Raw genomic sequence first — 23,783 nt, 5'->3', positions numbered from 1 at the left:
TCTTGTGGACTGAGAACTTTGTCTGTTGTGGACTGGGGGAGGACGATACATCAGGCCACTTACACACACAACCATCACACTGAAAAAGCACTCACTACCCCCCCCCCCCATCCCACGCCTTCGCCTGCTTTGCCCCCCCAGTAAGACAGGACGGGGTCTGCGTCCGTCGCCGTGCGGCGAAGGACCGGGCTGGCTGCTTGTCGGTGCTGGTTACCTTCTGCCCCAATGGCGGGCTATCGCCCAGTCTTTGGATTACCTCCCCTCCCCCCTTCCTACTCGTCGCAAGTCATATCTAAGATGTATGTGCTTATGTGCAATGGTGTTTTTTGTTTCTCCTGCTCCCACACTGTACCCCTCTCGGGGCATAGTCGGGGGGTGGCTTTTTCTTTTTCTCGCCTCTCTTCCCTCATGTTATGCTGTCATCTTTCATCCACCCTTTCCTAGATGGCACCGCGGACGGCGCCTCGGTGTCTTGGTGCGCGACTCTTGCACCTTCCGCCAAAAAAAGTTCCTCGTTTGTTTGTGAAAACATTCTTTGGCAATAAACCTGTTTCTGATTCTGATTCTGGTCCTGACGTGTGTTTATAACATCAAAAAAATAAATTAAAAAAATGACACTGATGTTGAAGAAAAAACAACATGGATGCCGCACCGTGACACACACACTGATATGAACGAGCCTATTGAATACACACTCATTAAAAATGACAGTTTTTTATATTTCAGGCTAATTTCTAAATGAAAAGTCGTGTAAAAAAAAAGAGAGAAGAAGACTAGCGCCGCCGCCACCGCTGTGGTGACACCTCTAACAAGACAGAGTTGCATTCTGGGAGGCGGCGTGTGAAGTATGTTCAGAGCCGAGTGACATTTGATCTGGCGCTGCGCTTAACGGCCGTCTGAGTGCGCGCTAATGTCCGCCGGTTAATGGCCGCTGTCAAACTCGAGTATTAACCCCGTCACTTCAGGCTAATAGCGGCACCCATCATTGCTCCCACCTTCACCTCTGGCAGCTCCCACACACACACACTCACACACTCATACACACACACTCACACACACATACACACCCACACACACACACTCATACACACACACATACACACTCACACACACACACTCACACACACACATACACACTCACACACTCACACACACACACACACTCACACACACTCACACACACACACTCACACACACACTCACACACACACACACACACACCACACACACACACACACACACACTCACACACACACACACACACACACTCACACACACACACACACACTCACACACACACACTCACACACACACACACACACTCACACACACACACACACTCTCACACACACACACACTCACACACACACACACACTCACACACACACACACACTCACACACACACACACACACACACACACACACAGACAGATTATCTCTGTTCAGGCTCTCATCTGTTTTGGTGCCCTCAATTTCTTCTCAGTGCCAACCGGGTCACGGCAGGCCCAAAGTTATGGCGCTACCCGTCATTAGTGTGGGGGGGGGGGGGGGACTTCCAGACACCGTTAGTCCCTCATTGTCTTTATTGCTGTTCTCAATCAGAGGAGGCGGAGGTCCCGTCCACACACCGTCGTCTCATCTGAGATCCGCGGTGCGTATGGCAGGAGCGCCCTATAACGGACCTGGAGGCCGGAGACTGGGGCGACGTGGACACACGCCTATTAGGCAGCACTTTTCATGGAGGTGTCATTTTTTTGTGGCGGGGTTATGGTTTCATTAACAAGAGGACATTTATCATGTTGTCAGGAAGAAATTATTCATATGCAAAGCCTGGTTATGAGGTCCATTTCCTTCCCCAGAGAGGCAGGTCAAACATCTCAACGCTCCATGAGGCAATATCTGTGAATCACATGTACTCTTACATTAGTTATGCTAATTGGAAAAGAACAACCAAAAGATGTGTGGGTGCACTTTGGTGTTATTCCAGTTGTTGTCGTTATTGTTGAATTCACGATTTTAAAAAAGTCTCGGGAGTCTCGTAGATGAGGAAGAACTTAAGCTTGAGAGTGATTGACTTCAATCCAACATAATCATACATGAGAGGGCAATCGGGTTTTATCATCTCATCGTCAGGCTATTCTTTTACGGTCTGCACTTGAATTGTCATTTCTTGGTCCGGGCCGGGTGAAGTGGATGTGGAAAGGCCTTTCAAGCTGCATTCTTTCTAATGGCCATCAGGGGGCGACTCCTCAGATTGTATAGAAGGGACAACCTTGTGATTGAAAAGTCGCTACCAGAGCTGTAACTTGACCAATAAAAGTTAAATATTCCAGGAAACTGTTGCTACACAAAACTCAAATGCTAGTGTGTGTGTGAATGGATTCCCTGTATCCAAAAAGGATTAATTCCATCTATCTTAGTGGTCTCTTCCTCGAATTGGGGCTGAGAAAGTACCCTGACATTGTCTTAGGATGTCCTTTGGAGGGACCCTGAGTTGCGCTGTGCGTTTGAAGCTTGTGAGTTTCAGACGCAACCAAGCTGACATCTTTTACATTCACACCACCCCCGTACCACAGCCTCCTCACACACAGCCGACCCGGCATCACCCTCATTACCGCTCCATTCAGCCCTCCAGCAGCCGCATCACAACCCGATTCATATTAATGTGCTAACCTATACACTTTATGCATTTGAAAGTGGATACACACACACGAAAATAAAACAAAATGTGTTTGCTTGCCATACACACACACACACACACACACACACACACACACAACTATACACACTTTGGTGGCAGGCTTTGCCAGAGGGGGGTTCGGACTCATTGATATTCTCCCCAAACCGCCCGGGGCTCCTCCGAGGAACCTCACTCTGCAGTGCTGCTGATGCGGCACATTCCTTCACTGCTGCAGACTTAAAATAGGATCAAAGGATGGAGAGAAAGATAGAGAGAGGGAGATAGAGGGAGATAAAGAGAGATAAAGAGACACAGAGTGACACAGAGAGAGAGATAAACAGAAAGACAGAGAGAGAGAGAGAGAGAAACAGACAGACAGAGAGAGAGAGAGAAACAGACAGACAGAGAGACATAGAGATATATGTATATATATATATATGATATCTACATATATATATATATATAGAGAGACAGAGACAGACAGACAGAGAGACAGAGATATATGTATATATATATATATACATATATAGAGAGAGACAGAGACAGACAGACAGAGAGACAGCAGAGAGAAAGAGAGACAAACAGAGAGAGTGAGAGAGAAACAGACATAGAGAGAGACATAGAGAGATATGTTTATATATAGAGAGAGAGACAGAGAGAGATATGTTTATATATATATATATAGAGAGAGAGTGAGAGAGACAGAGGGAGAGAGGGAGAGAGAGAGGAAGGTGTGTGAGCTGCACATTGACTCCTCAGTGAATTCTGTAATTTTGCTTTATATTTGTCTTTTTGCTGAGATTAAACATCTTTAAACTCCACCGTTTTTTGCTTCACCCCAAATTCTGCACATTGTAACTTGGTCTTTTATTTATTTCTCTGGCGAGGGGCCACAGGGCCACGGGGCTGTATTGAATCACTGCCACTCAAACCCAATTCCTGCTCCTCCTCTTCTTGCCCGTAATCAGGTTTCCTTTAAATGTGCAAAAGTCGATTGGGCAGAAAAGAAGAAAAGCCCTCGGCTGATATCCATCCTTTCTTTTTTTTTTGGGGTGCTGATTGACCTTTCTCTCTTTCCAATGTTATCCTCGTCAAGACGTCTTAATTTGTTGGTTCCCGTTGGCCTCATCGCCATGGAAACTCACATTTCAATCAAGAGACCCTGCAATTTAACCTTGCGTCCCCCCCCCCCCTCCCGCCCCCATTTACAAAAGGAGCTCGCCCTCCTCTCACTTGAGGGGTGTTCAGGCCTCGCGGTGAAGTCTGGGAACACGGGCGCTATCCGAGCTATTTGTGGGCGGAGCTCGCTGCGTTTCATTAAAAGTCTCCGTCGGAGGGCTCCACACCTCGGGGGCCAGCTCTAATCTCCTCCCTGGAGGGAGTTGGTGGTGGTGGGGGGGGGGACGACATTTTCTGACGTGCTTCATATACATATTCCCCAGAGGCACATTTCAGTGAACCCAGACGACGCCATTCACACTGAAAATATACGTGAAATGATGAGCAAGCGATTTGAAGACTGAATCTCTCCAGGGCTTCTTCTTCTCTCCTTGTGTTTCAAATGTATTATTCACTGTCAGCGCAGCAGGAGGCGTCGCGCGGGCCACACGGCAACACTTCAGGACCGTTTCTCAGCGAGCTCTTTCATTCTTAGCGTAGCAGTAGGTAACGACTCAGGGGGCGGTATTGTTTATGAAATAAAGATTGCTATGCTTCTCCAGACAACACCCCAAGGAGATGCTTCTCCATTTTAAAGAAGTCGTTAGCACCATCCCTTCCTGCGCGGCGGCCTCGCTGTGTTTCATATCGGCTATTGATTGAAGCTATGGGTTTTTCTCTTCGGAAAATAATCAATCAAAGATTATGTTTATTTCATGGCTCCACCGTTCCATCAAATATTGTTTGTGGATAATTTCCCCAAAATTCATGTTTGCCATACCTTTGGAGACTGTTGGATCTCAACCAGAGACGCCACATGTTCATCCTGAAGCCGTGAGTCGTTTTGGCCGTCGCCATCTTCGCTTTTTCAAAACTATTCAGCAGAAGTGATCACATTTGGACCCCAGAGGAGCAACATGGAGACGCCGTGTACAGATCTGGTAGCCGTAGAGACCTGTCAGTCACAAGGTGGCCCCGCCCATAAAGCATACATTACGCCGGGGCCACATGCAATTCAAGGGGCACCAAATTATTCAGCACACGGCTCCCGAGGAACAGTTGGCATGAAGTAAGATTTATCTCGGTCAATCGGGAGAGGAGGAATGAAGTCTCCGAATCCCTGTATCCGTGGTATTTCTTGCAAGAAGCAGCGTTGTGACACAACTCCCCAGGGCGCCCCGTGACACACGGTTCAATGAAATAAAAGTTACATTACTTATCCAACATGAGGGTTACGCCCCGACGCCACGGTCAAACCAACACAAGTGCTGTGTCCGGTTTGGATGAGAACTTGAAAAGAAGAAGTTACCTGAAGGGTCAGCTCCTCATCTGGATTGAGACCAGAGACCTCGTCTGAATTCAAATTAATTCAGTTTATTTTATATAGCCCAATATCGAGTAAAATAACTTCAGTTTTGTCTGAGTTTAACATCAAGAAGTTGCAGTTTATTCATGTGTTTATGTTTTTAAGACATGCTTGAAGTTTAGTGCTCTGGTTGGTCTCCTCTGGTGTGATCCATAGATATAGTTGAGTATCATCTGCATAACAATAAAAGTTTATTTAGTGTTTCCTGATAATATTGCCCAAAGGAAGCATGTATAAGGTAAATAAAATTGGTCCCAGCACAGAACCTTGTGGAACTCCGTGACTAACGTTGGTGGTTATCGAGGCGTCATCGTTTACAAATACAAACTGAGATCCATCAGATAAATAGGATTTAAACCAACTTAGTTCATGCATGCGGTTAAACTTAAAAGAGGAGGCAGGTCTGCTCCGTATTTCCGTCATAAAACTCAACGTTGCTCTATTTCCCCATCACGCGACCCTCTACTGCACCTTCAGCGTGGCCCCTCACACGGGAGCCTCTGCCACCAGAGTGTTCGAGTGTGTGTTGATGGGTGACTGCTGACTTGTGTTGTAAAGACTATAAAGGCACTATAAATGAATCCAGTACATTTACCACACACCTCCTTTTTATTGCCACAGATAGGGAGGCGTGCGGGCTTTATATAACAGGCTCACTTGGCCATACATCCGTACGTGCATACATGCACATCAGCGTGTGACGGACACAGACCGCCTGGCACAGCTCCGGGGCCTCAGCGCTCCTCTTCATTTGCGAGCGTTTAACCAAAGCTCTCCATCTTCATTTCCCCCTCCACGAGCTCTTGATGCACACTCGTCCGTCTCGGCTCTCTGATTGGCTCAAACTATTAGTCGTGAAAAAAAACGAGACAGCTCTTACAGCTTCATAATGGACTCCAGATTTTCGATGATTAAACGAGAGGAGAGAGGATGAAAGGAGGATGAAAATAAAATGACTTTAATCCCAGCAAAGCAACAAAAAAAAGCATTGCTCATCTCAAATGAAATGATCTTTCTAACTTTGATAATCCGATGTGATGTGATGCCGGGCAACTTCAACAGAAGTGCTGAGTCCCACTCACGGCGGTGGTGTTGTTGTTGTTGTTGTTTTGGGGTGATTTAAGAACACGGGCCTGAGGCAAAGCAATAGCAATAATCAAAGGGCTCGTTTATCCCGCTTCCACTGGGCGACATTTGCTCCCGCCCGGCAACAGGACATCTGACCGGCGGTAATGCAATTTCCTCGGAGGAGATTGGATTAAAATGTTCCGACCCGGCGAGTCTGCGTCAGATTCTGCTCTGATAAACTTTCGGGTTTCCCTGTATGGTCAACATGCTATATGATGGCGTCGGAATCTGAATATGATTCGGCGTGCGCGGTGTTCTTTCACGTGTCCACAATGTATCTCGGTACCTAGAAAAGTAGATGACGCACAGCTCTGTTGGCGTTTCTCTTTCTTCTGCTAATTTCTTGCAAATTAGACCCCCGGGGGGCCACATCGAGTCCCCTTCGTTTAGTATGTCCAGGTGCGTTAATCAAACTGCCTTTCTCTGTGACCCCGACTTATAGGATGGAGTGTTTAGAATGTCTGCGGACAAATTAAGGTGAACGGCCTCGGGGCGGACGGTCAGTTCCCCCTAACCACGTTATGTTCTATAGGAGGGGGGGGGGGGCAGTATAAATACAGGCATCAGAGGTCCCAGGGGAGAAAGGGTCTTGGCTTAGAGGGGCTGCTGGAATGGGACGGACATGGACTCTCATTCGTTCACATACAGGAGGAGAAAAAATGTAGGTATGTGCGCCTTCGTTTTGCTTCACGGAGGAGGAGTGTTTCTGAGATGACTGTTTCTGAGATGAGTGTTTCTGAGATGACTGTTCCTGAGATGAGTGTTTGAGATGACTGTTCCTGAGATGAGTGTTTCTGACATGACTGTTTCTGAGATGAGTGTTTCTGAGATGAGTGTTTCTGAGATGACTGTTTCTGAGATGAGTGTTTCTGAGATGACTGTTCCTGAGATGACTGTTTCTGAGATGACTGTTCCTGAGATGACTGGTCCTGAGATGAGTGTTTCTGAGATGACTGTTTCTGAGATGAGTGTTTCTGAGATGACTGTTTCTGAGATGACTGTTTCTGAGATGAGTGTTCCTGAGATGACTGTTCCTGAGATGACTGTTTCTGAGATGACTGTTCCTGAGATGACTGTTTCTGAGATGACTGTTTCTGAGATGACTGTTTCTGAGATGAGTGTTTCTGAGATGAGTGTTTCTGAGATGACTGTTTCTGAGATGAGTGTTTCTGAGATGACTGTTCCTGAGATGACTGTTTCTGAGATGACTGTTCCTGAGATGACTGTTTCTGAGATGACTGTTTCTGAGATGACTGTTTCTGAAATGACTGTTCCTGAGATGACTGGTTCTGAGATGACTGTTTCTGAGATGAGTGTTTCTCAGATGACTGTTTCTGAGATGACTGTTTCTGAGATGACTGTTCCTGAGATGAGTGTTTCTGAGATGACTGTTTCTGAGATGAGTGTTTCTGAGATGACTGTTTCTGAGATGAGTATTTCTGAGATGAGTGTTCCTGAGATGACTGTTTCTGAGATGATTGTTTCTGAGATGACTGTTTCTGAGATGAGTGTTTCTGAGATGACTGTTTCTGAGATGAGTGTTTCTCAGATGACTGTTTCTGAGATGAGTTTTTCTGAGATGACTGTCCCTGAGATGAGTGTTTCTGAGATGAGTGTTTCTGAGATGAGTGTTTCTGAGATGACTGTTCCTGAGATGACTGTTTCTGAGATGAGTGTTTCTGAGATGACTGTTCCTGAGATGAGTGTTTCTGAGATGAGTGTTTCTAAGATGAGTGTTTCTGAGATGAGTGTGTCTGAGATGACTGTTTCTGAGATGACTGTTCCTAAGATGACTGTTCCTGAGATGAGTGTTTCTGAGATGACTGTTTCTGAGATGACTGTTTCTGAGATGAGTGTTTCTGAGATGAGTGTTTCTGAGATGAGTGTTTCCGAGGAGTGTTTCTGAGATGAGTGTTTCTGAGATGAGTGTTTCTGAGATGAGTGTTTCTGAGATGACTGTTTCTGAGATGACTGTTTCTGAGATGACTGTTCCTGAGATGACTGTTTCTGAGATAAGTGTTTCTGAGATGACTGTTCCTGAGATGAGTGTTTCTGAGATGACTGTTTCTGAGAAGACTGTTTCTGAGATGAGTGTTTCTGAGATGAGTGTTTCTGAGATGACTGTTCCTGAGATGACTGTTTCTGAGATGAGTGTTTCTGAGATGACTGTTCCTGAGATGAGTGTTTCTGAGATGAGTGTTCCTGAGATGAGTGTTCCTGAGATGAGTGTTTCTGAGATGAGTGTTTCCGAGATGACTGTTTCTGAGATGAGTGTTTCTGATATGAGTGTTTCTGAGATGAGTGTTTCTGAGATGACTGTTCCTGAGATGACTGTTTCTGAGATGAGTGTTTCTGAGATGACTGTTCCTGAGATGACTGTTTCTGAGATGACTGTTTCTCTCCTCTCCTCTTCCTTTCCCTCTCCCACTCCATCTCCTGTCCTCTTCTGTCCTCTCCTCTTCCTCTCCATCTCCTGTCCTCTCCTGTCCTCTACTCTCATCTCCTCTCCTCTCTCATCTCCTCTTCTCTCATCTTCTCTCCTCTCTCGTCTCCTCTCACGTCTCCTCTTCCTCTGCTCTCCTCTCCTCCTCTCCTCTCCTAAATCCAGCTCCCTATGCTGTTTTCTTTCTTTTCCTCCTTTCTCACACTGTTTTCTTGTTACTCACGCAGCAGTCTAATGTTCTCCTCTGTTGAAAAGGAATATGGGATCATAATAATGCTGCGTTCCGTGAGAACTCATTTGCTTTGCTCCAAATCAAATTCAGTAACACTTCCAGGTCTCTTTGTCTCATATTAGTGTTCAGCTCGTGGTTTGGCCGACATCCTCCGCTTCCAGCTGCAGGTCATGCTGGTATCATTTAAATATCATCAACGTGATCCAACAGCAATACCGCGGTAGAGTCATAAACAATCCTCATCCTGCTGCTTAATGTATGCTAAACCTTCAGGATATTATTCCTTATGTTCCCTGGAAGCTGGCAGTATAGCCTGTGATCTAGATATAGAAAGAGCATCACCCCCACCCCCAGATGCAGACGTGTGAGGCTGCTGTGGTGCAGCTGCTCTGCAGGCGGAGGCCTCCATTGTTGAGCTGACAGTGTCAGCTGCTGGTTGGAGCCTCAACTGCAGCGTCTCCTGCGGCGCCGGCGGAGCGGGAGGCTTCCGCGGAGACGAAGAGACGACGCACCGTCTGCTGCCCGAGACGGAGGAACTGGTGAGGGAGGAGGATAGGATAGGATTGCATTATGCAATTAGAAAGCAACGTCATATATCTCCCCCTTCATGTGAAATATATAAGGCGTATTTATGTTAATTCCGTGGTAGCAGCAGACGTATATTCAGTTTTCATTTCACCGTGCTTCTGGTTTTTTAATTTCATTGAAATGACGTCTAATGAAAACAAGTCGTCCCTCCAACCTATAATCTATATTCACACGTCCGGGAGGCCGTTACAGATGATGGATATAGCAACAGGTGCGTCTGGTGTGCGGACCGGGAACGGGGACGCACACCAGCGCTGCAGCCCCCCCCCCCCACCTCCTCCTCCTCCTCATCTGCACATGAGCCCCGAATGTTTAATTACAACCACAAACAGCAGATGGCCCTCTTGAGTTTTGATTCCTGTGCCACGGGATGGAGAACGAGACGATTTGAACCTCCCCGAACGAGAGGAACAAGAAATCAAATTAAAAAAATTTAAAAAAGGTCACTCAATTATGTTGGCTTCTTATTCTGTGGCAACCGACTAGTCACCCCTAAAAGGTGGACTAGTGCGTAGAATCCCGTGTTGCATGGTGGTCTGTTCAAGTAAAGATTAAAGGAAACGTAGACCCCCCCCCCCCCACACCCCAGAGTCACCCACCCACCCCCACCCACCCTTCCATCGTTTGTGCTGGTGCTGAAATTAGCGGCGCTGTCCGCGGTGCTGAAAGCCGCACACAAGATGGAGCACGCAGTCCAGAGGGCTCGCGTTACCCCCACACACACACACACACACACAAAGACACACATTTGTCATCTTTTTTTTAAATTAATTTTTAATTATTGCAGTTTTACCTGAGGTGTAATGCGGTCCTCTTTGTCTTTTGTGTAATTTTTTTGCAAAATCAAAGTAATTCCGCTCATCTGCCTCGTTTCAAAGCAAATGTCATGAGGGGGGGGGGGGGGGGTTAAAAAGGAAGGGAGTGTGTGGGGCGGGAGGACATCCTCTCCACTCAGGCGTCCTAACGAGTGGTGAGGACTTGTTGATGGGGAGGCTCTGTTCATCCGGGGGTTCACAGGCTGAATCGCAGCTTCCTGTCGTTTTTTTTCCTTCTTCTTCTTCTTCTTCCTCTGAGCGTGGGGAAATTAATTGCGCCGTACACCATGTGATGCTGTATACTCCGCCGTACATGCATCTCCACACGACGTGGGCTGGTGAGCTCGAGGAGGATCCACCGGGTGGACAGAGGCTGCCGGTGGGGGATCCATAAGTTTATGTATCTGTATGCAGCTTGTCACACAATGCAGACGTCATCTCCTCAGGATTTTGATCAGCTTTGGCGATGTTTAGTTTTCCCCTCCGCGGCTCCTATCGCGCCCTGCTGCGAGTGTGGACTACAGTGAGGACGTCTGTGTTTCTGAGGACGTTATCCGGGCAGATGGAATACAAGTTGGCGTTCATTTGAGCCTCGACTGCATCGATTTATAACTCGCACCACGGTTGCGTAATTTTTTCCTTTCCTCTCTCTCCCCCATCCCCTAAATGTGTGATCCGTCACCGCAGGGTCGCGGTCGCGGATCTCCTCTTGCAAACTTGGGGAGTTCGTTTCGCCCCCGCGCAGCCGCCGCCGAGCCTGCGCTCGAGCGGTGATCCTCGCGCACATTGGAGACGCATGCGGTCCGCTCGGTTTGCTGGCGGCGCACATGCACAGGCTGTCCCCGCGCTGCTATACCCAAACGGCGACTTCTGCTAGAGCAACCGCGTCTGGGGGGAGGAGGAGGAGGAGGAGGAAGAGAAAAACGGGGGGTGAAAAGAAGGGGAAAGAGTGGGTGAAATGTGCCGCGAGGGCGCCGCAGACGGCGTCGGACACTAACAGGAGGCGACGCCACCGAACATGTCAGATAGACAATGAGCAAACACACCGCGGTGCAGGTATGAACGCTCCTCTGAGGTGTCGTTGCGCGTTGAGTTGGGCATTAGCTCCTCATCGAGACTATGGCTGGTGATGCATGCGGAATTACGCATGAACTGATCTCCTTTTTTTTTCTTTTTTCTCCATCATGTCCAAGAATATTTCGAGTGATGTTGAAAGCATTTTTAATATGACCATGTAGTATTTGGACAACAAAAAAGAAAACCAGCTGCTCCAAAAAACAACAACATATATATTGACATTTCACACCACGGAACGGACCACTTAGCCGCCACCATGGGACAGTGACCCGGGCTGCGAGCTCCGGGAGGCGGCTTTGTTTTGCGGTAGTCCGTGCGCTCCGCGCGCGGAACCCGGACCTGTGACTATTTTTTTTGTAATTTTGTTGTCGTTGAGCCATGGCCGCTGCCATCGCGAGCGGGCTGATCAGACAGAAGAGGCTGGCGCGGGAGCAGCATCTCGAGCGGCCCGTCATCAACCGACGGAGGAAGAAGAGCCCCAACAAGAAAAAGGGGCTCTGCAATGGGAACCTGGTCGACATTTTCTCTAAAGTGCGCATCTTCGGCCTCAGGAAACGGAGACTACGGAGACAAGGTGTGACGGGGAGCTGAAAGTGTGCTTTGTTTTGGCGCAGAGCGCGTGTACGAAAAAAACCAACCGAAAGAACATGTGCATACCTTCAACAACCACTGGTTGATGGCTCTTATCGGGCCTTTAGCAAGCATAGCTGGTAGTGGGTGATTTATTACTGCTTATACATCATCTTGACACATTGCGCCTGCGTGCGTAAAAAGTTAAATTGAGGAAGAGAGAGCGCTCCGTTTTGAGTATTGCACAACATGCCTCTGTGTCACAGCCGCTCCCCGGGGCCAGCTGACCGGCTGCCGGCACCGAACACTTCTTTAAAGACGGGTTTACTGGTCGTCATGAGGCAGGTGCACGATTTTCTGCACGGCTCGGGGCACGCGGGCCGGAAAAGCAGCTCATTCTGCAGGCATAAGAGAGAGAGAGAGAGAGAGAGAGAGATGAGTTCAAGTATTTCACTACTGGACCAGTGCCAACTGCGAGGATAATCTTTCTCTCTCTCACACACACACACACACACCTTAACACAACTTAACACACCTAAACACACAACAATACATGACTCCAATCATTTCCCCTTGTTAGAGAATGATGGAAGGCGATATTTATCATCAGGTGTCAGACCTGTTGACCCGCACAACTGGCAAACTGGCATCATAAAAAGCATTTATTTTTTCAAAAAAGCACATAGTCTCTCTCTCGCTCTCTCTTATTGTAACACTATACACTGTGATGTCCCCCTTCAATCACCCTTATAGTGATTACGTTGTATGATATTTATATAGCGGCACATCTGGGTCAGGTTCTTATTGGCTATCTGCTTCTTTCCACTCGGTGCATGTGCTAGGGTCCATGTGCGTGCACTGTGTCCCAGTGTGTGTGTGTGTGTATGTGTGTGTGTTTCGTCCCATCGTCTATCCACCTCCTCCTGTCACATTGGAATTGGCTTGTGGCACATATCTGTTTTTGTGTTGTCACTTTTTTCCTCATTCGAACATCAGCAGAGTCCAACGGCCGTGGATGCTGTCATTTGTGGTCCTGTCTGATTATAGCACGGGGGTGGGGGTGTGGGTGGGGGTGGGGGTCTGGGTGGGGGTTGTAGGGGGATTTTAGTATTTCATGGATGCGAATATTTGGGATGTGGGCCACTTTAAATCTGCGAGTCAACCCGGCCGTCCCTGACTCGAGTCGACAGCTTCGACCTACACGGGGGCCGACAAGCAGGACCCGGAGAAGCAGTGGGATTAAAATGAAACAGAGCGACTCTGTCCTGACTCTTAAAGGGCCACGACGCTGCTCCTCTTGCCTGTTGTTTGTGATTAGGCTCGCCCTTCTTTGGCATCCATGCCTCTCAGACGGGGCCCGATACGCCGAGACTGTGACCGTATCGGCATGAGATGGCGTCAGGCCGAGGGGAGATGTAACATACGTGTAGTCCCTTCGGTTTTGGGTATTGATCTCGTGAGACACTTGATCAGCTTTTGTTATTGGCCGCTGCAGATTGGATCTGACACATTCTGTTATTGACATGTGTTTTGGTGAACTCCTTTTAACAGAAGAAAACTAAATCAATATTCATCATCCTCATCCTCTGAATGCTAATAGTGATAAAAAGCTCCCGTAGATCTGACGCAACATGGATTCTTGACAGCGGATGTGGAGCCATGTGATCACGTCGATTTTGATGGGATGAGATCTGAGTTGTAAATCCTGTTACTCTCGAAAACGGTAATCCCGCCGCTCTGGCTTTTGATTATCTCGCCAGATTAGACCTAGATCGTGAGATCACGTTACCCAGATCGTGAGATCACGTTACCCAGATCATGAGATCACGTTACCCAGACCAGACGGCGAGATTAGCCCGAGATCTGCACTCTTGAATAAAGTCAGTCAGAGTGGTTCGCTGATGTGATGGATGAGAGAGGAATGTGAGAGGAGAGGAGTGTGGGGGGGGGAGGGTTGTCACGTGACAACAGGGGCTACATGGAGGGGGATCCCCCCCACCCAACTGGAAAAGCCCGTCTTCCATTCCAGAAACATCCAAAGTGGGTCAGGCTAACAGCAGATGACAACTACTGCTGCAGCTTGAGTGTGTTTGTGTGTGTGTGCATGTGTGTGTGTGTGTGTGTCTGTGTGTGTGTTTCCTTATAGTTAGTGCTGTTTGCTTTGCTCCGAGCCAAATTTGTGTCTTTGCACACGCACACAGACACACACGCACACACACACAAGCACAATGACACAACAGAAAATCAACGGGGACGGAGCTGCAGGGAAGCCACTTTGGAAATGAAAAGACGTAAAAAAAAGACGAAAGATAATTAAATAATTAAATCTCAACTCCCTGGCGTTCCGTTCGATGCGGAGAAGACTTCTGCTGCAGCGCGACCCGAAGTGAGATGTTACGTGGTTGTTGTTGTTGTCCCCCCCCGCCGCTGCTGCCTCCACTCTGTTCCCCTAGAAACAACCAGAGAAAGCCATGTAGAAAACACACAGTGCTACACCCTCCCCCCTTTCCTAAAAACAACAACAACAACAACAACACCAGTGCAACTGGGAAAGTCCAGTTGCTCTGCAGTCGAGGCCGAAGGTTACAAGCTGCACTGTTGTTTACCTGAAGTCCCTCCGAGAGAGAACGAGAGAACAGTGAGACAGATGAGGGGAAAGAAAGGAAGAGAAGAAAGACAAGAAGAGAAGAAGACGGTGACTCGTGTACCCGGCTCGTCTGACTGACCGTATCGTTCTGAAGAACCAAACACTTCAAGCCTTTGACCTTTCCCACCTCCCCGTTCTCATACGTGTGTGTGTGTGTGTGTGTGTGTGTTCTGTTCGATATGCTGACAGGCCCAGGAGAACACAGCCAAGTCCCATGAATTATAGTGTGATGTAAGGGCCAAGTTCACACACACGCACACACACACACACTCTTACACGCACACTCTTACACGCACACACACACACTCTTACACGCACACACACACAAACACACACAGACACACAAACACACACACACACACCTCTTACACGCACACCCACACAAACACACACACACACAGACACACACACACAGACATACACAAACACACACAGACACACACACACACACAGACACACACAAACACACACAGACACACACACACACAGACATACACACATGCACACACACAGACACACACAGAAACATACAAACACACACACAAACACACACAAAAACACAGACACACACAAACACACACAGACACATACAAACACACACACACACAAACACACACACAGACATACACACATACACACACACAGACACACACAGAGACATACAAACACACACACACAAACACACAGACACACACAAAAACTCAGACACACACACACAGGCAGTATTCACACACTCAGAAGCAGTACTGCGGTTTCATGATGACATCTTCCTCCCCGTGGATCCGTCCTCTGAATCAATCCCTCCGCCGCCACATTGTTTAAATGCCGTTGATCGTCCTTCATCGATCGCAAAGGTTTGCACAACTTTGTGTGCGTCTGCACAAAAGTGTTGTCTCGAGGGAATTGTGTAGTCATTAGAACATCCCTGTGAACCGTGTGTGTGTATCTCCCACTGTGAGGAGCACTCGCCCTACCCCTGTACCGGACTGACAGGAATATGTGCCTTGAGATCATCTACTGTATAGATATCGAGCTGCAGTTATACATTATTAATTAACGCATTTAGTCCTTTGTCTGAAAGAGGAAGAATAGAAGAAGAAAGGTTGAGAGTGATGCAATAAAGGCACTTTGATCGTCCCTAGTGGCGAGAAGCCTTCATTCCCTTTGATGTAACACGGATTAAGTGTCTGATATACAAAGTGCAGAGGTGCTGAAATATTAAGTGGAATAATCAATTAAAAGAAGCTATTGCACAGTTTGAGCCCTGGGAGCGATATCTGCAGTTTATTGAAATATATCCCTTTTAGTTTTCTATTCCTTTACTTTTTATGTTTTGCTTTATTTTATTCTGAAAAATTTACAAAAGCCAAACTGTTCTTACTTGCATTTGTGGGGTTATTATATAATATATATATATTAATATATAATACATATATATAAGTATATATATATATATTTATATATACATATAATAAATAAATATATATATATATATAAGTATATACATATTTATATATACAGGTATATACATATAATAAATACATAAATATATTTATATATTATATCCTAAATGCCACCCACACAGCCTAAAATCATATTTTTTCTTTCATATCTGAGAGAATCTAACTTTTCTCTTACTTCCTTTATTTTTAACGGAGGAAAGAGAAAGAAGGCCTCTTTCTAAACTTCAGAAACCAAACAGAGAATGTGAAAATAAAAGTTCAACTGCTGTCAGCAGCAACGCCGGCGTGAACTAGAAGGTGCCTGCTGCTTCTGTTCCGTTCACACCGCCGTCGCTCCAGGATGCCACGCGGCAGACATTAAACGCCGCTAGCAGAGGAGGCAGGACGGCCCTCCTCTCCATGAAGATGTGAATGTCTTTGTGAACCGCAGAGCGGCTGTCACCTTCCTGACAGTCAGATCCATTGTTCTGACGGCGCCCTTGAAGGAACGTCGTGGCGCCATTGCTCGGATCGACGCTTATTTTGTTCTCCCCTCCATTTGTTTTTGTACGGCAGCGTTGGAAATCATCACCCGGCGGCCGAGACCAGAGTAGATCGCCTTGAGCTGCACTCAGACCGAGAAAGAAAAAGCCTCTCTGAGACCCCATCGCTCTCGCTCTCTCTCTCGTTTCCCTCCATGTCTCTCTCTCACACACACACACACACACACACACACACACACACACAGGCACTCACGCAGGGAGCACGGCTCAGGCTGAGGTGAAGTTGATTGGACACCTCCCCGGGGCTTTCTTAGAATGAAATCCGGTGCGATGGCTGTCTCTACAATAAGGCCAATGTTGATGGTATAGGACCCCAGGACACACACAGACACACACACACACACACACACACACACACACACACACACACACGGGACGACGTGCATACCCGCAGGCCCTGATGAAGAGGTCTCGAGCAGAAGCAATATGTTTGCAGGGACGTAAACATGTGACGCTTCATTAAAACTTTTCCCTTTTAAGTTTTTCTTTCAATTTTCTCATTATTACAAACCCGCAAGAAGAAAAAAAAACCACAACCAAATTGCAACACGACTGGGTCGAGCCGCAGAGAGAGTCCTGAGCCCCGGAGAGGGTCCCGAGCCCCGGAGAGGGTCCCGAGCCCCCGGAGAGGGTCCCGAGCCCCGGAGAGGGTGCTGTTGGGTTCAGGCGACCGCAGATTAATCCCGCTGCCTGTTGGATGTTTATCTGTGAGGCTTATGTGCACAGAAAGGGGGCCGTGGGATTTGCCTGTGAGGACGCAGGAATCACCAAGTACTGCGGTGGCAATTCTGAAAAACAACAATATCTTTGCTATAAAATATTAAAATGTATGTGTTCCTTGTAACGAGGGTTTCGTGGTTTTGCAGATTTGCTAACGTGTCCTCCTGTCTTCTCTCCCTCTCCCTCTCCCTCTCCCTCCTGCAGATCCCCAGCTCAAGGGTATAGTGACCAGGTTATATTGCAGGCAGGGATACTACTTGCAAATGAACCCCGATGGCTCTCTTGATGGGACCAAGGATGACAGCAGTAATTCCTGTGAGTACCTTTGACCGTGTGGGATGGGCTCAAGTCAAGAGGACGCCGTGAAAAACTATCAAGCGACCGGTACTCAAAGGGGCCGTATCCCACCCGTGTGTGTTTTGGACCTCTGACCATCATCGGCTTGTTGAATCTAGACGTGCCACAAAGAGTAAGGTGGACGTCTAGATTCAAGAAGCCTCATTGCCTGCAGGCTCATTAGAATCTGTATTTTTTGAAAGCTGCACCACATTTTCGACAACATCAAGCTGGGCTTTGATCGGTACGGGATCTTAAAGAGACAGGTGGGAGAATACAGTTACAAGCAGTGTCCTATGTTTTCTGTGGATTAAAGCATGTAGACATGTTGTAGTAGAAATACAATATACCAGCATGAACATTGAAATGAGTTTGATATGGCCCCTTTGAGTCTGAAGAGGTTCCTTTCATCACAAAGGGTCATTGTTGTCTTAATGGGAAGTGCTTTGATTAGCCCCTCAGGTACAGGACATGGACTTCTTTAACTTCCTCTAACTCTCCGGCCAACACCTCCCGTCTTTTCTTTCATCCGTCGGAGCTGCCATGTGTCCTTCGATGTCCGCTGTAGTGTAACACAGCCTCACCCTCCTGTCTGAGAGGGAAAGTGGACCAGGGAGGACGCGGTATTATTCGCTGCTTCCTCCGGAGCGCTCCGGGCTCGGTGGTTAATTTGATTCCTGCGCTCGGCGCCGACGCTCCCGCATTGTCACTGAGCGCTGTCGGCTGAGCGTCACGTCTGCTCGGCACCGACGCGTTTGTTTTGAAATTGTCCCGAAAGCCACCGAGACGCGGCCGGTCACGCGGCGGTTCTCCCAGACTCCCTCCTGGCCTCCGAAACCAGCCGATTCCAATTCCTCACAGGGTCGGCCGAGGTCATCGCCTCCCCTTTTTCAGTCTCACGCATACAAACACAGACACTCCACGTCTCAGCCAGGCCGCTCCCGTTTCTCTGTCTTCTACAAACGGGCTCGCCGGGCCCGCAGAGTCTGCCACGACAACAAGAGGCCGATCAGATCCGCCACGCTGCGGCGGCGCCACCGATTACAGCGACATCTAAGCTAGCTGTGGGCGGCGGCCGTGCTAAACTAGGGTGGACCGGATTTGAGTTTGTGAAAAAGAGGACACCTCGTCTCGGGGGGGTGGGTAGTCAGCGCTGCTGCTCGCCATGTTGGTGCCCTAAGCATAACTCCTTCATGATGCCCCCCCTGAGATAGGAAAGGGCGGCGTCGGGAGGGGGGGGGGGGGTTAAGCGATTAAACATCTCTCTTGTTCTGCCTGTTTTGTGATGTACATGCCTAAAAGGAGGATAATTTTCGTATATCTGGCAACCCTGAGATCGGTCGACCAATGACTGTTCTCTATACCGTCAGAGCTCACGCAAGAAGGTGGAACGTAAGGGAGATACCATTTCCAAAACTTGTAAGGGGTTTGTGAAAGACCCAGAGAAACACAAATATCCGACGAAGCAAAATCCCGGACGTTTTTGGAATCCCTGCCGGACGCATTTTTTAGGTCTCAAAAAGAGGACGTCTGGTCGCCCTCGCTAAACTAGTCACGTTCCCCGCTGCTCCTGCTCCAATGCAACAGCTAGCGATCGCGTTATCGACGCTCTGTGAGGCTTCGATGGCAGGCAGCTTTCACGTGGATGACGGATGACGAGATGATTTTTCCAATGTATTTAATGTTCCTTCAAGCTTGTAGGTCTGCCGATGCTAACGCTGTTCGCTGAAGCTACCCGTGCGTGTAACGGCTTGTCTGTCCACTTTTCTTTCTTCCAGCTTTGTTCAACCTTATTCCTGTGGGGCTCAGAGTCGTCGCCATTCAGTCCGTGAAGACCGGTTTATACATCGCCATGAACGGGGAGGGCCACGTGTACTCATCAGTAAGCTTCTATTCTGTTATACATCTGAAATATCGGCAATGTACGTTGTTATGTTTGCATATACACTACCGTTCAAAAGTTTGGGGTCATCCAGACAATTTCGTGTCTTCCATGAAAACTCACTTTTATTTATCAAATGAATTGAAAATTGAATATAAAATATAGTCAAGACATTGACAAGGTTAGAAATAATGATTAATATTTGAAGTATTAATTTTGTTCTACAAACTTCAAGCTCAAAGGAAGGCCAGTTGTATAGCTTATATCACCAGCATAACTGTTTTCAGCTGTGCTAACATAATTGCACAACGGTTTTCTAATCAGATATTAGTCTTCTAAGGCGATTATCAAACACAATGTACCATTAGAACACTGGAGTGATAGTTGATGGAAATGGGCCTCTATACACCTATGGAGATATTTCATTAGAAACCAGACACTTCCACCTTGAATATTAATTTACCACATTAACAATGTATAGTGTGTATTTTTGATTAATGTTATCTTTATTGAAAAAACAGTGCTTTTCTTTGAAAAATAAAGACATTTCTAAGTGACCCCAAACTTTTGAACGGTAGTGTATGCAAACACCTGCATTATGTGTGGTTTCCATAGATATTTGACTCTAGATATGTGTGTTTATGTGTACATTATTCTTTTTTATTTCACTCGGCAAGCAAGACACTTTGTTTCCAATCAGGGGGTCCTGAACGTCATAAATATTTTTCCCTATTTGCGACAGCGTCATTGCATTTCGCTGAAGGTCAGGGATCCCATTGAGCAGAGATTCATGCATACAGATTTCAAATCATCAGGTTAAATGCCCTCTAGAGTTTTCATTCCATATGAAAACCCCCTAAAAAAATAATACATCCATCCTGTGACATAATTTAGGGGAAACAGATATGACTCTCTCTCTTAAATCTGCATTATATTACGAAAGTACACTCACAAGGCGTCGATGTCTTGGTCTCCACTCTGTCCTCTCCCGGTCATTCAAATCAGTCGACGGTGCAGAACATGGAGGCATCTCCTCGTCCCTCACGTCCTTAATCCTCAGAGCATCTCATCCTCCCTTCATTAGGGTGTTCCTACCCTACGACGCTCCGGCATTCCAGAGGAACTCTCTAGTGCTTAATGGAGGAAATTGACCGAGAATCTCCTGGATGTGGGAAAGAAATAGCACACTAGGGATTATGAATTAATGTATTTTACAGGGGGTGAACTGCATCACACACATCATTTGCATGATTTGCACATACGGGGGAATATAAAGCTTCAAACACGTCAGCTTCTCATAGCTGCAGACACTTTAAGCAATACGACTTAACTTTATGTACAAGATAGTAAAAGCAAAGGCGAAAAGACGTCATTTAGAATGAACGAAACGGTGAATAAAGCATTAATATGATGCGAAACTCCTCTCATACCGTTAGTCAGATTAAACTTGCGATCGCTCTTCGTCCACGCACGTTGTCTGCTTGCTCTATGCTCTTAGGATTTTTTGAGACATTTTACTAATTCCGAAGTGTTTTTCGACTCCTGGAGGTTGATCACCGATGATTTCGACAGATGTTGCTGTGAAAACTAGTGATATCTCATAAATCTGCAGCTAATTGGCATTGGAGCTCACCATAAGCCCCCTTTTTTTTCCACAGCAGGAATGTGTAACTGTGATTACGTTACTTCAAGGACCCTTATCACACAGTGTTTTAACTCATGATGTCTGCTGGACATGTTTAGCACGAGCAGAAGTGCTGTGAAGTGGGCCTCGTTGTGCTCCTCTCTTCACGCCGCTCCATTTGCAGCGTATTTGTGTGCTAATGGCGGCTCTGATCAGGTCTCGACTATCCGGCCGCCCACTCAAAGGTCTCTTTTTGCTCCTTGGCGTGTGAATTGCTCCGGTAATGGCAGCCGTGTACGGTTCTCTTCGTCCTCCTCCCCCATCTTCATGCCTCGTCCGTGCTCCTCTGTAAGCAGAAAGGTCGAGCCGTTATCACTCTGCTCCTCCAAGCGACCATCTGACAGTACCCATTAGAGGTATCTGGTCGCAGTGCATTCGCATTTTCCTCGAAACTACTTTGAAGGTTACATTAATGGAGAAGTTGATGTTGCTTTAGAGTTGGTGGAGTGCACAGTAAAAAAAACACCTTTCCCCGAAGTCCTTTTTATTAAATAGAAATGCACTCGTCATTTGTTATTCTTTCACCATAATGCATTTCTAAGGCTTTGACTGCGATGACGGGCGTGGATACCGAGTGACGCTCTGCTTTTGAGCCACCTCTTCGTCTCAGAAAGAAACTTATAGGAATTGAGACAGAAAGCTCCATTCAAGGCCTCCGGTCTGCATCATGTCCTTTTGTGTGAGCGCGGCTCAGATGACAGAGATAGCATCAACGTGACCGTGCGGCCCGGCACAAAGGACACGCAGGGGAAGAAAGGGGAGTTCAATCATCTCACCCCTTTTCTTTTAATCGGCTCCTTTTGTAGCCGAGCCAACGAACTCCCAGCTAATTCCTCCTCCCGGCCGATCCTCCTGAAATGTAATAAAGGGAGAGGAGTTCTTCTCCCGGCTTGTTGTAGCAGCGGAAACACGACTCGCCGTAGTCTCCGGAAGCATTTTTGCACAAAAACGCAGACACATTGAAACAAGATGAAAGATTACAAAAGATATTCTGTGGGGACGGAGAATTTAAATCTATACAAAGGAAACCAAGACGTGTTGGATTGTGTCGTGTTGTTGCAAATGGTGAAATGACTGTGGCAGAGATGCAACCCCCTGGTGCTGATTCCTCTCCTGCGTACACCGTCTCCTCCCATCTCTCACGTGTAAAGGTTGGGCATTTCATGGGTGGCTGGTTTTCTTTAGAGCTCGCTCTCCATTCCCTCCCTTCACTCAGCGTCTCCCGCCACAGGCTCTCTTTGTCAGGAGTCTGCACTTAGCGTAGTGCTACCTTTTCATGATTGTCAAATAGACTTGCCTCATCACTTAAGTGGTCCTTTTTCTTTCTTCCTGAAATGAAATCCTTGAGAGGACCAATCTTGAGCAGCGTGGCGGCTTCAGATTTACTTGTTGCGGCGGAGGCTTTGTCATCAGCGGTATGAGCACTGAGGAGGCGAGGGCATCTCTTTTCCTGTGGCGCCCAATTCCGAATGTATGGAATCTCCAAGGAGCTCAATGTGAGGGCTTCCTCACGGTTTGCTTCGGTGTAGAAAAGAAACCGCACGACAGAGGTGTGTGTGGGGGAGAATAGAAACGAGAGGCTGATTCAGGAGTTGGAGGTAACAAAGAGTCCTTTTGAGTCCCCCCGGCTCCTTAAATCTGTATTCATCCTCCCACCCCTGGTAGCAGAAAGAAGTCAGATTGTGTAGAAGTCTATATAAATGACTCTACTTCTCTCTCGATTTATTCCCTCAGACATTGTAAACCTGAGTTTATGATCTCGATCTCTAGTTTCAAGTCTTACAGCATGATGCTCATTTAGTAAATGATGGTCCATTTAGAGTCAAACAGATCATAAAGGTCTGCTTTAGGGCGGGCTTACTTTGATTGACATATCGTCGCCGCTACCAAAGCCGGATCTGGCTTCTCTACTTCCTGCGCATTTTAAACATGGCAAAAAACCAACAAGAAGGTAATAATGGCCATTATCCAAGATGGTGTCGGAACATGCTTCTTTTTTTGCAAACATACGGAGAGCATAAATATACATCAACAGAATTGTGATACTTCTTCTCAAGCGTGTATGAGCACACGTGTGTGTTTAAACTACCGCAGCGTTATTGCCCAACAGATGGTTTCGTGTGAACGTGTTTTAATTGGTGTCGATTTCAAACGTGCCACAAATAAAAGTGACGTGGATCACAGTTTGGTGGATGCGTGATGGAAGGATACGCAGGTATTGAGCGCCGGGAGCGTCCCACGGTCTTTGAATACAATTGGAGCCTGTGGCATTCAGACGTGAATTACATACACACCGAAGGGTGCGAAAAAGCGTTGGGAATTTTTCCGCGCGAGTAGATGCAATGTAAAGAAGAACGGTGAGGTGCGAAAGCCAATCAGCATTGAGGTGAAGCTAACTGCTGCTCTAATGGCGCTGGAAGCAGGAGTCATTCAAACGTAGTCGGGGAAAGT

General features: G+C 47.2%; 1 protein-coding gene across 3 annotated transcripts in view; it reads left to right on the top strand.

The window, feature by feature from the left end:
• fgf14 (fibroblast growth factor 14) overlaps positions 1 to 23,783 on the top strand; it is a 138,231-nt gene that overhangs the window by 79,999 nt on the left and 34,449 nt on the right. For 2 of the 3 annotated variants that reach the window (XM_056430158.1, XM_056430176.1), the window contains exons 2-3: positions 17,635 to 17,745; positions 19,545 to 19,648. In XM_056430158.1, the coding sequence (XP_056286133.1) occupies positions 17,635 to 17,745; positions 19,545 to 19,648 (215 nt within the window). Of the gene's footprint in view, positions 1 to 11,866; positions 12,063 to 17,634; positions 17,746 to 19,544; positions 19,649 to 23,783 lie in introns of those variants that run through there. The other variant, XM_056430167.1, reaches the window with a different exon arrangement.

The sequence above is a fragment of the Pseudoliparis swirei genome, chromosome 2 (genome assembly GCF_029220125.1).
Source record: "Pseudoliparis swirei isolate HS2019 ecotype Mariana Trench chromosome 2, NWPU_hadal_v1, whole genome shotgun sequence".
NCBI lineage: Eukaryota > Metazoa > Chordata > Actinopteri > Perciformes > Liparidae > Pseudoliparis > Pseudoliparis swirei.
This window is presented reverse-complemented; position numbering and strand designations above follow the sequence as displayed.